An 18,094-nucleotide genomic window follows, 5' to 3' on the forward strand; every position below is an offset into this window, starting at 1 on the left:
AACCGGTATGCATGCCACAGCAATGCTTGTCAATATGTTCCAAAACACCGAGCATAAAAGGGGAAGTTTCTGGTGCTCGTACCTCATGTTCTCAAATGGTTCAGATGGTTCTGAGCACTATGGGACTTAACTTCTATGGTCATCAGTCCCCTAGAACTTAGAACTACTTAAACCTAACTAACCTAAGGACTTCACAGACATCCATGTCCGAGGCAGGATTCGAACCTGCTAACGTAGCGGTCGCGCGGTTCCAGACTGTAGCGCCTAGAACCGCTCGGCCACTCCGGCCGGCCCTCATGTTCTGTTGGCGATAAAAATGCAAGGTCAAGGATTCTGGATAGCCCCTTGGCTAGGGACTGTTAGTATACCCAACAGAAGGATCACCTTACACTAAGGAACGAACGTTGTGGGATACCTCATAATATAATGTCGGACCTCCATTTGCCAGGAGTAGGGCAGTCAATCGGCGTGGTATAAACTCAACAAATCGTTGATAGTCCCGACAGAAAAACTGAACCATGCTGCCACTATAGACACCCATAATTGGGAAAGTGTTGCCAGTGCAGAATGTTGTCCACGAACTGTCCATTCGGTTATGTCCTGTAAATGTTAGATGGGATTCACGTCGGGCTATCTGCGTGGACAAACCAGTCTCTTCCATAGTTGTCTGGAAACTTGAAGTCCATTAATGGATGCAAATGGTCTCCAAGTAGCCGAACACGACGATTTCCAGTCAACTATCGGTTCAGTTGGACCGGAACACCCAGTCAGTTCCACATAAAGATGGCCGTCACCATTATGGAGCGCCACCAGCTTGCATCGTACCTTGTTGACGACTTGGGCCCATGGCCTCGTGGGGTCTGCGCCACACACAAACACTACCAGTAGCTCTTACCTACTGAAATCGGGACTAATTTTACTAGGCCACGTTTTCCAGTCGTCTAGGGTCCAACCGATATGATCACGAGCCTCGGAGACGGCTGCAGGCGATGTGCTGTCAGTGAAGGCACTCAAGTCGGTCGTCTGCTCCCATAGCCCATTAGAGATCAATTTCGCCGGAGTTTGTCCCACATTGATTTCTCCCACTATGTCACGCAGTGCTGCTCGTTTATTAGCACTGACAATTCTGCGCAGGCACCGCTGCTCTCGGTCGTTTGGGGAAGGTCGTTGGCCAATGCGTTGTCCGTGGTGACAGGTAATAGCTGAAATCTGGTACTCTTGGTACACTCTTGACACTGTGGATCTCGGAATACTAAATTCCCTAACGATTTCTGATATGGAATGTCCCATGCCTGTAGTTCTAACTACCGTTCCACGTTCGAACTCTGTCAGTTTCCATCATGCGGCCATAATCACGTTGAAAAATTTTTCATATTGATTTTCTCAATACAAATAACGGCTCCTCCACTGCACTGCCCTTTTATACTTTTGTCTATGCGAAACTACAGGCATCTATATGTGTGCATATCGGTATCCCATGACTTTTGTCACCTCAGCGTAGTGTCACAAAGCTACAGTACAGGGTCAAAGTGTGAATGTTACACATTTCCTCAGTTCCTCTTGCTTAGGCACTTGAGGTAAATCGGTTGGTTCTTTCGCATTTGGTGTAGTGTACTTTAGGCTTGATGGGACTTACGGAGGCTGCGTTACTCCGTGGGCGGTTCCTCGGAAAACCCGAAGAAGTTCTTTTTACTATATTTTCGTGGTCATCAGCGGACTACAACCTAGTCGAGGACTCCAAGACAGCTATAAACAACAAATAACTGTACTTGTTACTATGTATGATTCAGATACCGATCGCGAACAACCTTAAAAATTGTCTTCATATTTTTATCTGTTCGCGCGATACAAGGTTTAAATATACCCTACTTGTATACGTAAAATAAGCCCATAAAATCCTGTGTGACGCGAATACTTGATGTTTGTAAAGTGACGTAGCACAGAGAAATATGCTGTAAAGTATCTCCTCTATCATCTGCGAATCCCATTTTGTACTATTGAAGCACATGCAAAATTTTCCTGCCCGTAAAATATGGTCTGAGGCTAAGATTGGTTTTGTGTTATTTCAGTTTCACATAAACAAACTATCTAAATTTTACAGACCAATAAATTTCTTTTCATATGAATAACATGCCCCACTGCAACAGGGAAAAGAAGTCAACCAGCGGAAAACTACTCTTATCGGAGGACAAAATACTCTAACAGGTTCTTTTTTTAAAAAACTTCGAACAATGGGTTACCAGCAACCTCACTCTACGTGCCTCTGCACCTATAAAAATTTCCGCAAAAGCTTTGCCATGTAATCATATTCGTGCATTTTTATACTGAGAGAGGAAAAGAACGCGGCAGTGGCAAAGAGAATGAAAAGTAATAAATACTGGAAGATAGTAGATAATTGTTGTGTTAGACACTGAAGCGACAAGGAAACTGGTATAGGCATGCGTATTCAAATATAGAGATATATATATACAGGTAGCATACGGCGCTGCGGTTGGCAATGACTATATAAGACAACAAGTTTCTGGCGCAGTTGTTAGATACGTTGCTGCTGCTATAATGGCTGGTTAACAAGATTTAAGTGAGTTTGAACGTGGTTATAGTCGCCGCACGAGCGATGCAACAGCTCTCCGAGGTAGCGATGAAGTGGGGGATTTTCCCGTACGACCATTTCACGAGTGTACTGTGAACATCAGGAATTCGGTAAAACATCAAATCGCTGTCGTCGCTACAGCCGAAAAGAGATCCTGCAAGAACGGGAACAATGAGGACTGAAGACAATCGTTGAACGTGAAAGAAGTGCAACCCTTCTGCAAATTGAAACAGATTTTATTGCTGAGTTATCAACAAGTGTCAGCGTGCGAACCATTCAACGAAACATCATCTACATGGGCGTTCGAGCCGAAATCCCAGTCATGTACCCTTGATGACTGTACGAAACAAAGATTTACGCCTAGTCTGGGCTCGCCAACACAGACATTGGACTGTTGATGACTGGAAACATGTTGCCCGGTCGGAAGAGTCTCGTTTCAGATTGTATCGAGCGGATGGACGTGTACGGATATGGAGACAACCTCATGAATCCATGGACCCTGTATGTCTGCAGAGGACTGTTCAAGCTGCTGGAGGCTCTGTAATTACGTAGGGCGTATGCAGTTGGGGTGATATGGGACCGCTGGTACTTCAAGACACGACTCTGACAGGTGACACGTACGCAGGCATCCATTCATGTCTATTGCGCATTCCGACGGACTTGGGCTATTCCAGCAGGGCAATGCGACAGCCCACACGTCCAGAAATACTACAGAGTGGTTCCAGGAACACTCTTCTGAATTTAAACACTTCCGCTGGCCACCAAACTCCCCACACAGAAACGGTATTGACCATATTTCGGATGCTCTGCAACTTGCTGTTTAGAAGAGATCTCTACCACCTCGGTCTTTTACGGATTTATAGACAGGCCTGTAGGATTCATGGTGTCAGTTACTTCCAGCACTACATCAGATTTTATTCGAGTGCATGTCAGGTCGTGTTGCGGCACTTCTGCTTGCTCGCTGGGGCCCTACATGATATTAGGTAGGTGTACCAGTTTCTTTGTCTCTTCAGTGTAGAAAGAGCAAAGGAGACATTAGTGAGAGAGAAAGAGACGGACACAATGGCAGTGAAACATAGCTGACACTGACAGAATAGTGGTAGGAAAAGAATATAGGAGGCCGATAAAGCGAAGGAGAAAGTGGAAGTGGGAGAGAGCCAGTGATAATGACAAACAGAGTCCACAGCAATGTCAACGAGGAAGCGAGAGATAGTGACAGGGAGAGGGGATAGCAGGAGTAGGAACGAAGGTGTGATATACTACCGGTGAGAGAGAGCAAGAGGAAGACAGTGACAGCGGAAGGAGGCAGTAGTGTTAGGACCAGACGAAGAATACCATGGCTATGAGTCACGTGGCAGTGACAGAGACACGCAAAGAGATTATGACAATGAGTTGAGCTGAATGAGTGAGTGAGAAGGGGAAAATGGAAGTGGATGGATATGAGTGATTTACAGCGATGGACTAGTGGGTGTGAGTAAGTTATTAGGGAAGCTTGAGGTAGTTTGAAGTGACTTGCATGTTACAAAAACAGCAAACATGTTCACACGCGAAATCTTTTGAGAAAATTTTTAAAGGTGGCCACTAAGATAGAATGAGGCAGCTGGCATCCCAGCATTCAGTCAGAGTCTTTCAAACTAAATAAACAGAAACATATTATAAGCGAGACGGAACAGTTCAAGATCCTAGGCGTTCGGATAGATAGTAAGCTGTTGTGGAAAGCCCATGTTCAGGCTCTTGTTCAGAAACTAAATGCTACTTTATTTACCATTAGAACAGTATTTGAAATAAGTGACAGTTCAACACGAAAAGTAGTCTACTGGGCGTATTTTCATACGCTTATGTCGTATGGTATTATTTTTTGGGGTAATTCTTGTGATTCAAATAGGGTGTTTTTGGCTCAAAAAAGGGGCTGTCCGAGCTATATGTGGTGTAAGTTCGAGAACCTCTTGTTGACCCCTATTCAATAGTCTGGGAATTCTGACATTGCCTTCACAGTATATATTTTCTTTAACGTCGTTTGTTGTTAGCAATATTAGCTTATTCCCCAGAGTTAGCAGCTTTCATTCAGTTAATACTAGGCTGAAATCAAATCTGCATGTGGAAAGCACTTCCTTGACTCTTGTGCGGAAAGGAGTGCAGTATTCTGGTTCATCCATTTTCAATAAGCTACCACAAGAACTCAAAAATCTTAGCAGTAGCCCAAACACTTTTAAGTCTAAACTGAAGAGTTTCCTCATGGCTCACTCCTTCTATTCTGTCCAGGAGATCCTGGAAGAGCTGAAAAATTAAGCAAATTCCAGTGTTACATTGTTGATTTTCTTTATTTAAACTCACAACTTGTCGCCTGAATATATTTCAGTTTATCTGTTTCTACTATCGTGTTGTAATTTCATGTATTGACTCGTTCCATGACCATCGAGACTTCTCCTTAATTTGGTCCCACGGAACAATAAATAAATAAAAAATAAATAAATAAATTCGAATTTACTATGCTCCAGGAGGAGCATTTTTCCGTTGGTAAAAATGTTGCTTCTTTAAAGACTATATTACTCTGTTCATAATTTGTGTTAATCCTATATCTTTCTCCATCATAGATACATTTTAGATACAGAGATGGTCACGTTGGAGCTGATAGAACCATTTTATCAAAGGCACGTACTGATGCGTCTTAGTGTCGATACCTTCCTTTTCATATTTTTGTGCTTGTAATTAATTTTTTTACGATACCTGCGTGAGGTTGCGGCGGTAGGCGGGCCGGTGGAGCTGCGCGTGTCAGGAGGGCGTGGTGCCGTTGACGGCAGCCGCCGCCCCCGGGCCTCCGCCCCCGCCGTCCTCCGCCCCCGCGCCCGGGCTGCGGCCGGCCCCGCCGCCGCCTCCCACGACCGCCGCCGCCGCCTCCCGCGCTATCTGCCCCATGTGGTGCCGCAGCCGGTGCACGATCTCGTCGTGCAGGATGTTGAAGCACATGGCCGTCAGCGCCATGCCCGTCAGGATGTAGATGGAGCAGAACCAGATGGTGCCGTTGGCGTCGCGTCCGCCTGTCGTGTACACAGTTACCGGTACAGCACTGATTTTCTACTCCCGCGAGACATGCAGTGTAATGAAAGATTACATGGATTTATAAACAGAAGTAGTTCATATTTTATACAAAACTTCTACGGAATCACAGCGACTGTCATATGCCGGTTGTGAAAACAGTCTCAGTGTAAGCGTAATTGACTAGCCCCGGGTGCGGCTGATCCTGGCGGTTTGTTCGAGTCACCCCTCGGGCATGGGTGTGTGTGTGTTTGTCCTTAGAATAATTTAGGTTAAGTAGTGTGTAAGCTTAGGGACTGATGACCTTAGCAGTTATGTCCCATAAGATTTCACACACATTTGAACATTCTTTTTTTTAACTAGCCCCAGATGAGAGCCATCGCCATCACGGCCGAAACGTCGGTTTCATCGGTGATAGCTATTTGTAATATGACTTGGTACCGTACACAGAAAACTTTTATTTTAACCATGACAAAAATATAGATGACCGAGTGGCGTTGTTGGCCGGGAGGCCCTATGCGTGGGAGTTCGGCCGCCGTATTGCAAGTCCTTTTTTGTTGACGCCACTTCGGCGACTTGCAAGTCAATGATGATGAAGGACACACAACACCTAGCCATATCGAGGCAGAGAAAATCCCTGACCCCGTCAGAATTCAAATCCGGGACCGCGTACGCGTGAAGCGATAACGGTAGACCATAATCAGGAAACGTTTCAGACAGCGACGATGTGAACTTCGGAGTAATATCGAATGAAATCAGACACGTTGCGAGGAGACCTCTGCTCAGTACATTACTAGTCAAATTCGATATTACGTGGAAATTCGTTGCCGCTGTCTGAAAAGTTGTCTGTGATGGTCAACTGACCGTAAACGATAGCAACATTAACTTTAAATAAATGCTATTGACAGTGTTTCTTAAATTCAATGTGTACCACAGTGGACATCGTCCTTTAACATACGTAACTGTTAACATTACATTTACATTCTTGTCTTCCTCGTTCTGCATCCCTTCCAATGCCAGTCTTAGAATATAAGATTAGAGTTCTCGATTGTAATGGGACACAGATCTTTGGTTTGTTTATGTGACAGTTTCTCCCTAGCTCCCTCCCCATCTCGCTCAGTTTTAATGTGCAACAAATATCTACGTATTAATAAAAATAGCAATGAAACACACACAGGGCGCATCTGAAATGAATGTAGAAAATGGGAGGGCTGTTAACAAGCAATGTGTTTATTTTTTTAAATAATATCACAGAAGTCTACCACCTGCTGGCTGGACTTCCTATATGTGAAGGGTGAAGGTGTAATTTTCTCTTTATTTCCGCGAGAGAAGGGGATTCGGCATTGAGTCCTTTGACCTTCCTAAAGGGCGGGTTACTTCATCCATTCATTTAATGTTACATATTGTTCCATTCGACTTTATATTTCTGCCACACTGCTTCACATTACTTTTTTCTCCTGTTTCTGTTTATAAATATACCTGACTTGTTATGTCATTGAGGTACCTTGAGGATGGCTCGGAGAACTCTGATACCATGTCACCTTTCAGGGGTGATGGACCCCACATAATAAAGATGTCCCGTAGTAGGCCTTAGTACTTCACTGATAACGAGCTGTTTTGTGTGGATGATACGTTTAATTCCCTGATGGTCTCTATGTCCACTACCTGTTGGAGTCCCTGACCCTCCCCCATCTAATTGCACCAAGGATTAACTGCAGCCATCGGTTTTGTAGGGTCTGCAGCGGTTTGAGATTGCTGTTATGGGTGATCCTGCAGGAATAGCATCCATATTGCTGTTACGGGTGATCCCCCAGGGAGAGCATTGATATAAGATTGACTGCAGGATCGTTGCTCTTGAGAGTTGTAGTTTGGTCCTCACGTTCAGATGCTGACAGCAGTGGATATAATTGTTGAAACAGGTGCTTGGTACTTTTGCGTTTTCCCTGAACGTTGTCCTTGAAGAGGAGATTCCGGTCCAATACCTCTGTCAGGTACTTTACCTGATTTGCCCAAGGGAGTACGATATTGGGCAGTGTGAGATGGTCCCTGGTCTCTTCATTCAGAGTAACGCGGTTTGCTGCTCTCTGTGACTGAATAACTGTAAGCTGACGTTGGAGGCGCCGTATCGCTGCAGCGACTCTGTGGTTGCTCATGAGGATGACTGATTCTTCAAGGACGACTAGTAGAAGTAACAGCAGGTCATTCACGGGCAATATGAATAGAATTCGGGACTGAACAGAGGCTTGAGGAACGCCCAGCTGCTGCTGTCGAGTACTGGGCGGCTCCTCATCGGTTCGGTTGAACCAGGGCATTTTATCAAGATAGGTGTCGATAATCTTTGTGCAGTAGTCTTGGATGATGGGGACCTCATGCAGGTTGGTAAGCAGCGTCTTTTTACATACTTAATCATATGCCTCTTTAGCATCGAGAAATACTGCCGCTGTATAGTTCTCGTTGTCCATATTATATGCGATGTAGTCTGTAACCTGGAGAAACTGGAGTACGACCGACAGGTATGGCTGGAAGGCGAACTGGTCTGGATGTTTCACATCCCCTTCGGTGATCGCTGGGTGAAGCAGCAGGAGTGGTTGCCGAGTCTTCCTACAATCGAGCGGTCCTCGGCCATGGTCGTTTGGAGGGGTTCTGCTTGTCATGCCATCTGTTGGATGTTTTCTGCCTAGTGTCGTACTCCTATCTCCTCCTCTTCAGCGACGTCCTCATGTGCTAAGACATCTACTGCTGCGTATGTAGAGCAAAAAGTTCTGCCTTACTCTATAGCCCCATTCATCCCCGGGTATAAGTTGAAAGAAACCATCTTATATTCTTACTTTTCCTGGCGGAATTCAACGGGCCTGTAACGTAACTCCCGAGCGAGACATTTAAGTTTTCGGATGTTCTCAGGGTTACTATACCACTGCCAGTGTTTTCACTCGCTGCTTTTAAGTTTCTTTAAGTCCTGGAGCAGTCACAATTGTGCACCGCTCAGTTGTGACCCTAGCCTGACAGTATGCTCTTTGGATCTTTGCCGTCTGTGGAGAGACAGCCTCCTCCATGAAGACTGTTTTTAATACACCAGTTGTGGGTCGAACATTGCGCTAAGGAATGTCTGATACTGTTCCCAGTTCATGGTCTGTTGCACTGGAGGGCGTAGATGTTCCAGCGCCTTTGTGATGATACCGACCACTCGATTGTGGTCGGACGTCACATGGTTAATGATATGAAGGCGCAAATCGAGTCTTAGATTTTTCACTGTAGCTATGTCCAACACGTCAGGTCTGTGGTCTGAATTGCTTAGGAGTTGAGTTGGGTTGTCTGGCCGAAATGTGATGACTTCGAGTCACTCCTCCAAGCTGTACAGCTGGCTCCAGCAAGGGTTGGTACAGCCCAAATTCCACGCGAAGTGCTTGGCGCTGATGTCCCCTGAGAGCTTATTCAGTCATGTGGAGCAAATAGCAGGAGAAGGTCATCCTCAATAAACGGCTTCTGAAGTCTAAGACACTCCGCAACCAATCAAACGATGCCAAAACGAGTGAAAATATTAACTGCAATTGCTTTCAGAGCAGTAAATTGTGGCAGTGCGAGAGAAACGTGTGTGACTGATCGCCTGATACGTGACCGTGCTAGCCGCTCGGCCATTTGCTCTGTCCGTCCAGTAGCCCAACATGTTTAAGTTGAAAGATTAGGTATGGCGGAGTTGCGTTTCCGCCAGGAATAGAACGTCGATCTTGAAAATCCTCCAGATCCCAACGCCCTTAACGTTGAATATACAGAGTTAAAGGTTACCCAGCCTTATTCGTCTGTTTCAGTTACCAGTTTGGTGCCGAGAAGATGTTTGACGTCATATACTAACTCGCTGGATGAACTTTCCGGCAGGGTCATATAGTAGACTGGCTGTGGTATTAGTTTGTTGGTTTTCTCTCGATTTAAATTGATGGACTGAGGCTTGCTGGAAACCAATGTTCTAAAGAGCTTGTGCTATCTCCTCTTCAGTGATTTCCTTGGGAAGGTACTTCGTGACAACTCTGAGAGACTTGTCGGCTGACGATTGGAGTGCAAAAAGCGGAATTTTCAAATCCCTGAAAAACCGCATGCCGTTCTTCTGGTCAGCCTATGATGAGAAGTGATACTTGATTTTATCGCCCTTATAAATCACTCTTATTGGTCCTTCGACATGTTTCTTCAGTTCATCGTTCAGGTTTAGGTACTGACATTAGTAATGGATACTAGTACGTGGTATCCTCGCTGGTGATACTAGAATGCTTGATTCGTTGTTTGTTCCAGCTACGCTCTGCTCTGTTGACACCTCCATCTGATTATCGTCCGGCTGTATCTGTGCGCATTTGTTTGAAGTGCGCACAGGTTGCTGTCGTTTCGCTATGTCCTCCGCTTATTGCAAATTTTTACGATTTGTTCCTGATCGTTGATGGAAAAGTTGAAACTCTTGAGCCTCATCCTGATTTAGTGTTTGAGCATCGTCGTTGTCAGGACATGTTCTGTGTCTCATAATCTGACGAACTGTGTAAATCTGGCGATTCCGCTGCATTAGGTGTGATGTCGTCTCCTCAGTAGTATGTGGCATTGTTTCACGTCTCGCTGCGAGTCCTTTATGACGTTCATCATGGAGTGTTCTGGGTTGTAGTGTAACGATTCTGCTCGATTCCGCCTGCCGGTTTCCTGACCACGACCAATGTCTTAGAGGCGAGGGATGACCTCCCTAAAGCGGGGCCCTGGCGCTCCGTTATCCACCGTGAGAGCTGCTTCTTCGCGTACCGGTCCGATGGCAGCTTCGTTATAAGCCGTGCTAAGTCCGCCGTTGTAAGTGGAGCGCGGCCGATGGGGCCGGCGGCGGGTAAGGCCCACCGGACAGCGATCGGCAACTCCTTCACGGCCAAGGCGGCGCTCACCTCTATCCGTCGTCCGCAGCTCGTGGTCTTGCGGTAGCGTTCTCGCTTCTCGCGCACGGGGTCCCGGGTTCGATTCCCGGCGGGGCCAGGGATTTTCTCTGCCTCGTGATGACTGGGTGTTGTGTGTATTTCATCATCATTTCATCCCCATCGACGCGCAAGTCGCCGAAGTGGCGTCAACTCGCAAGACTTGCACCAGGCGAACGGTCTACCCGACGGGAGGCCCTAGCCACACGGCATTTCCTTTACCTCTGTCCGTCCTGAGTGGCATCGCGCCCTCGATTGATCCCTTAGCGGCCGGCCGGTGTGGCCGTGCGGTTAAAGGCGCTTCAGTCTGGAACCGCGTGACCGCTACGGTCGCAGGTTCGAATCCTGCCTCGGGCATGGATGTGTGTGATGTCCTTAGGTTAGTTAGGTTTAATTAGTTCTAAGTTCTAGGCGACTGATGACCTCAGCAGTTGAGTCGCATAGTGCTCAGAGCCATTTGAACCATTTGATCCCTTAGCGTACGGCACTAGGCGCCGTTGAACATAGTCGCAGGCCGCCAAGAGCGTAGGCACACAACATGCCATCCGAGCAGACACGGTAGCAGGTCTGCATGGCATCGGTTTCAACGTATTTGTGGCATCAAGATAAACGAGAAATCGGGGTGAAATTTTATAACCTTTATTTGAAAACAGTTACCAAAAGTGCTCGAAATTAGTCCCTCCTGCTTGAATAAACGCCATGCAACGATGCTGTAGTGACTGTCTTACTCTTTCAAATACTCCTGGCAAAGTGGAAATTGCATCGGAGGTTGCCATAATGCGCGCTATCGGTTCTTCATCAGCCTCAATGGGTGTTTCATACACAACAGATTTCTGGTGATCCCAGAAGAAGAAACCAATTTGTTGTCCACCAACGGTTTCATCCAAACGCATTCATACTGCACATTCGTAGGTGCACCATCGTGTTGGTACCACATTCGTAGTCACAAGTTCAGTGGGAAATGTTCCATCTCTGCCAGAGTTTCTCGTAAAAAGATGAAGTATCTGCTCGCATTCACCCGCCAGGGGAACATGTAGACCGAGCAGATTATCACACACCATGCCTATGGTGTCACCGCCAGACACCACACTTGCTAGGTGGTAGCTTAAATCGGCCGCGGTCCATTAGTACATGTCGGACCCGCGTGTCGCCACTGTGTGATCGCAGACCGAGCGCCACCACACGGCAGGTCTCGAGAGACGTACGAGAACTCGCCCCAGTTGTACGACGACTTTGCTAGCGACTACACTGATCGAAGCCTTTCTCTCATTTGCCGAGAGACAGTTAGAATAGCCTTCAGCTAAGTCCATGGCTACGACCTAGCAAGGCGCCATTAGTTACTTCATGAATCTAAAGAGTCTCACTTGTACCATCAAGAATGCTGTATACCAAATGACGATATAAAAGTTAAGTGTTCTAGTAGCTACGTTCTTTTCTTTATCACATTCATCACGTATCCTGTTCCAGACTTAACGCAAGACGGCGTGAGTTGACGCGTGCCCTTTCGGCTACTTCACTGTGGACTGGCTGCCTTAACAGTCCACTACAATGCCAGCCCAAATGTTGACACCCTAGCGATCTTGGTGACCACGAACTAAGGCTGCGTGCAGACTTTTCCCGTGTCCAAAGGAGTTGACTGTGGCTGTTGACATACGCTCTCGCGTAAACTACGCTTCATCCGTAAATTATAAAGAGTATGCCTGTTAAAGAAAATGCACACAAACACACACACACACACACACACACACACACACACACACACACACACACACACACAAAAGACATCACTAAAGTACACTATTCCCAGACCTGTGATACTACCATCATCACTGGATTAGAACAAGTACAATAATGCATATTTATCATAAACAGGCAAAAGTATGTGAGGGTATCTTCTGTGGTCTGCTCCATCTATGCCATGCTGACGCCGCCCACATAGACAACACATTAAAGAGATAAGGCCAGTACTACTGCTGCCACCACTACTGTCCCTGCTGCACTGGCTACGGGAGCCAGAAGCTACTGCAAGCATTGCATCTGCCCACCTCAATAGCTACTATCAGGTGTCAATGAGCTTTTGTAATATATAGCAATTCTTTGCTGTCATTGTTATGGAGAAGTCATAGGCACCTGGCAGTTTCATAATTTGGAAGGAGTTTACTGCTATAGAAAAACAAAAATTAGTTAGTGCACTGTATGTCCGTCGTCAGGATGGGATCTAAAAGTTACAGGAAAACAAGTGCTAACAACAATAAGCAGTTGATTAAGTATCAAGAAGAAGAACGTTGCTGATGCTGTTTGTCACAATGACTGCAGTTTTAGTGGAATATTGGTTAATGGCAAGAATATAAGGAAAGATAGTGCAGTACATTAGTACTGTAAAAGTGGGTTAATAGGCTCAGTGTAAATGAATTGATGTGTATCGGTATGTATTTGCTGCCAATAATATTACAAAATACTTACTGGGACTTGCTCTAAATAGGATGGTTATACTGTATTTGAATGTGATGGATATGACATTATGTACCTTGTGGCTCTACAGGTCTTTAAAAAATCAGCTGATGTCTTGAATAGTCTTGAGTTGGTCCCTATTAAGGAAATAACTTTTAAGTTCCTGCAACAGGCAAATGATATTCACTATGCTACGAAAAATCAAATATGAAAGTCATTCCACTCTTGAATGATGTGGGGAAAATAAGAAATGTGTGTTCTAAACATGTAAGTCTTTACATCTCGATTTTTCTGTGTGCAATACTGTTAAGAAATGCAGACATCAAAGCATCAAAACCACTTTTTGACCCATCTACATTCACATATATACTTCAGATCACTTTACATGATGGAGGCTGCTTGGTAAAGATTTTAGTGGTTCTTCTTATTTTCACGCGGAATAGTGATTGTATGTATGCACTCCAATCACTCTTAGCTTAGTCCTATGGCCTCTATGTGATATATACGATGGCGAAGGCAGAATTATCATGTTGTGTACCTCGAATACCTGTTCCCTAAAATTACCCAACGGAGTTTAGCAAGAACTATGTTGTCAGTCTTCCATGAAATCTCATTTACTGCAAATGTGAGAAATCTGTCTGCGGATTGTATATTCATATGTCTCGACAAGTCTCAGACTGACCTGTGTAACAGGCAAGTGATCACAAAACCCATGCATAAATAACGAGTTTGTTTATAAAATAATTTGTTTTTTGACAACTTTTCTTTCTACCACCTGTAATAATTTTCTTATTTTGAATACAGTGTGCAATTTGACCAATAGGTACACCCTTTATTAATGTTCATGAGTAGTGGTCTCGATACTTTTGAACAGAAACTGAATAATGAGTGTAGATTAGATACCGCTAAGATGGAAGCAATTCCTTGCGTTAGTTCTGTTACACATTTGATATTACTCCCAAAGTATTAGTGTTTGTTTCAGATGCTGGCGTGGGGCTGGTTCCTGTAGCGGCCTGCATGGCGGTCAGGAACAAATATGTATTGTTCCCACTGTCATTGTGTGGGGTGATGACCTGTTTCTGCAGTAGCCCTTGGCTGTTCTCCACTCTCCCAGAATACTGCAAGTCGTGCTATTAAAACCAGCAAGGGCAGACGTGATGGATGTCGTGGCTGATGGCTGTCATAGCGGGCACAGCAGTGGCAGTGGTAGTAGTGGCTGCCTGACTGTATACAAAATGATGTCTGTGTAGGTGATATCAGCACAGCATGGAGAGAGAATTCCTTGGAAAGATCTCATCCCATATTTTTTCTTGTTTACAATAAAGATATCAAAGTCGTTATTGTTCCTGCCCTAACCCAGTGATAGCAGTATAAGTGTGGGAAAAAGTTAAAAGGTGAGATATTAATTTAGCTTAGCGACTTCGTGTGTGTGTGTGGGGTGGTGGATGGGGGGAGGGCTGTCTGTTTTAACGTGCATTGTTTACTGTGTAAATGCTCATATTTAAATTTTTATTTAATAACCTGCTACTATTTCAAAGTCTACTGTAATCCTATAGTTTCAGACACCTTTAAGGCAATGTAATAGCGATGTCATAAGCTGTATGACATAATTTAGTTACTATTTAAGATATGGAACACATTAAGGCAACCAAATATTACTGTGATGTCACTTTCAGACCATAGATTACAGTAATTAAGATATAGAAGCAGCTGTGTTATGATAGCAAGTGATAAAGGCCATACATGCGAGGAAACCACCAGGCAAGCAACTGTAAATTATCTGAAGATAAACACAGAATGTTATTTTCTAGAATTCTTGCATGTTTTTGGAATCTTTTGTTATTTCAAAAGCTCGTCAAGAAAGTTGGATATTGGTTCACTTAAAAATGTAAACCTCTTTAGGTAAATGAATAGTTGAAACATCAAATGATGTGTCAGGTTTCTCATTTGTCAACAGAATCAAAAGGCAACCTATCTCTTAATGCATATAACTTGTCTGAAACAAAAAACTGAGAACGTATTCTGATACTTCAAGATTATGTTGCTCACCTTGTCATTGAAAAAATAATGAAATTGAAACATAAATACTTTATTAAGAATGGTCTAGGAACAATACAAGTAGCTGACTGATTCTAAGTCCCAACAAGAAAGTTTATGTTTCAAATGCCAATAATACTGATAATATAAGTACAGAAATGCAATAGTAAAGTTATAAGTGTCAGAATTGTAGTAAACAAAAACTGTTTTATACAGCCCTTTGTTTTTGACAAAAGAGTAGCTGAATTAAATTCAGTAAAAAATTATCTCAATATTTACTTCTGTGTCATACATAACTCCATTCTTGTAATCTGATGCCATGTTTATTGTGCTCTTGAGGCAGAAATGGCATCATCAACAGGTCTTTCTGTTTCACAACTGATAAATGTGGTAGGTCTTTCAGATGGAGTACGGCAAAATTAAGAATTTTTAACAGCTATTTCAGGTGGATGAGTATGAATCACTTCGATGATACTGCATGAGGAGACATTACACTTCAGCTACATAACATTTTTAGCAGCAGTTTTGAAATCACAGAAGTCGTTTTGTGTATTATAATAACATGGAATAGTTCGTACCAATCTAATGTAAATCGAGCGGAACAAAGGGCTTACTTACTTTTATTCGTTTCTGTGTAGTTGCGAAGTCTTCCTTCCATCTCTAAAACTCTTTTATTAATTCAACAAAACCACACATGCACTATGCTTACTTAATAAACTCTGCGTCAAATAAATGAAACATGACGAGTGACACATGGACCTCGACTTTGACGACCCTGCGCCATCGCATAATTCATGTTGAAACGTTCGTGATGTGGCACTTGGAGCAAGTCTAGGACATACAGCAGAATACAGAGAACATAATAGTAGTGAAACCGCTTTATATGAAGAAATTGCATTTTCACTCTTGATACGTTCTTTGGCGAGAGGCTATTTTTTCTCCCAAAACTCCTGCCTCCTTCCTCGGATATGCGCCTCATTTTAATGGTATGGTCCAGAAGTTAATGGCAAACGATGAACCAGATCATACTTCGTAAAGAAGATGTTGTAAGAGGTGTAGGACGCAGAGAAGTTAATCTTAAGTTGTTTGGCATTTACAGTACCTAAAACGTGTAATAAAATTGGATGTGGAACCGAAGGTACAAATTCAAAAATCAAGTAATAACAGGGAAAACCTTTGAAGCAACAATAGCACATTTTACGTGGGATATAGTTATTCCTGGCTGCTACACATCCCATCGTTGTAGCGTACTCTTAATAAAGGTGTTTAAGCGCTGTCCTGGAAGACACCCCCATTCCAGAGAAAAGAAAGATTGACAGTCTGTGAGAAACTGATCAACGATTTTGAGAAGGAAACGGAAGCGCATTATTCTCCTTCTAGAGGTATTCTTGGCAATGCAAACAAGACCAGAGACTGGAATTCCTCTACATTTTTCCTGAAAATGAGACAATTTAGCTAATTTTCTTCCATTCAGAAAGCTTACGAGCAAACACGTGCTGTTTTAATGTGCCCTGTGACACTCATAGAGTACCAGTTACACCTTCGTCTATGAGATGTAAGCGCGTTAATACCTCCTTGAGACCAAGTAACTCATTTCTTAGGTCTTTAGTTTCTCCTAATCATCAAGTGGATGATTATAACATTCTAGAAGTAGCTTGTTTCTTCTCACTGATATTCCTTACCAGTGGACCTGAAGAAAACATACCTGAAAATGGCAAGTAGCCTTTATGGAGGAGACGGTGATCGTTCCATTTCTCGGTAGGCAGGCGGCTAACGAGAACTGACGAGCGACCAGTGCATGGAAATTATGAGTGATTCCATCAGCTACTACAAATAAAAGTTGACATAGAAAACGGAATAAGAATTGGAGCGGGATAAACGTCCAGCAGTGACAGCAGTGCCATACAATCAATCTGTTGGGATAACTCCGAGCAGTATTGTGTAGTGTGGTATGCTACAATGGATCCACGTTGAAAACAGTATGCGTCGAGAGCTGCCAGTGGCGTACCAACTCATGAAATAATCAGTGACAGTTTTTCACGCGTGATACCATGTGAAACTAATAAAAGTAAATTTTGTGGAGACAGTTGGATTCCTTGCTACATTCGTATGAAGTGAAATGTTGGAAGGTTGCGTCATACGACAAACTGGGATGCTTGGATTCATGGAGAGTTCTAAACGTAAGAGTGATTATTGAAGTAGTGTATCTGTAAAAAGAAATAGCACCAAAATTTAACTAACTCTTCAAGAGCAGCTAACTTATCCTTTACAGCAAATGAACTGACGAAAAATAATAATGCATATCCTGGAATCTATTGTGTTTATTTCATAGGGTTTCACTCTGCCTCGATTCTCAAGGATCGTAATGACGCCGTTGTTGTGGCGCTAGAGCTGAAAGTACGTAGTTTCCTTCAAGATCGAGGAAGAAACCGACTTCCCTATCTTTGACTAGCTCCTGGAGGAATAGTGATGACGTGTAACTTCCGATCATCATACAGCATTCACTTCCTACGTTATAATTAACCTTGTAGACAATGTTTCGTCGAGGGAAGATGAGTTGTTCATCAGATCGTAGCGTCAGACTTTACGACATCCATGCACATTGCAGCCACTGGCTACTCCTCTACTCTCAAGCCATACTTGACAGCGACAGTGTGAAAACTCTTCGGACGGGCTTTGGAAGTTCCGTTATAAGTACGGATGATTCAGCAGTTCGCAGTCAAATCCGTCACGTTTCCTATTGCAAAATGCCCTTGGGGAGCAATTGCATTCTAATTAAGTCCTCTCTTTGGTATGTTTTCATCCAGCTCCTCAGGAAGTCGTTGTGTTCGACAGTTATTTTTCATCTCACGTAAGAGAATCGATAACCCCAGAAAAGACTGGTCATCTATTTGGTAGATGAAAGAGACGTCGGCTTATTTAGTTAAAAGCAACAGGCTTCCGTCACTGCCAATGACTGCTGTTTAATTTCTGGTATGGAATGGTAAACCCACGTACATTACAACGAGGAATCCGGCGAGAATAATCAATAGTATTCTTTCAAAAACTG

At 43.9% G+C, this 18,094-nt stretch overlaps 1 protein-coding gene across 1 annotated transcript in view; it reads right to left on the bottom strand.

Moving 5' to 3' along the window:
• The window catches only part of LOC126204153 (uncharacterized), a 231,450-nt gene that overhangs the window by 135,250 nt on the left and 78,106 nt on the right, over positions 1–18,094 (bottom strand). Inside the window, exon 5 of the mRNA XM_049938561.1 lies at positions 5,471–5,628. Within this exon, the coding sequence (XP_049794518.1) occupies positions 5,471–5,628 (158 nt within the window). The remainder of the gene's footprint in view (positions 1–5,470; positions 5,629–18,094) is intronic.

Source organism: Schistocerca nitens, chromosome 9, assembly GCF_023898315.1.
Source record: "Schistocerca nitens isolate TAMUIC-IGC-003100 chromosome 9, iqSchNite1.1, whole genome shotgun sequence".
NCBI classification, from domain to species: domain Eukaryota; kingdom Metazoa; phylum Arthropoda; class Insecta; order Orthoptera; family Acrididae; genus Schistocerca; species Schistocerca nitens.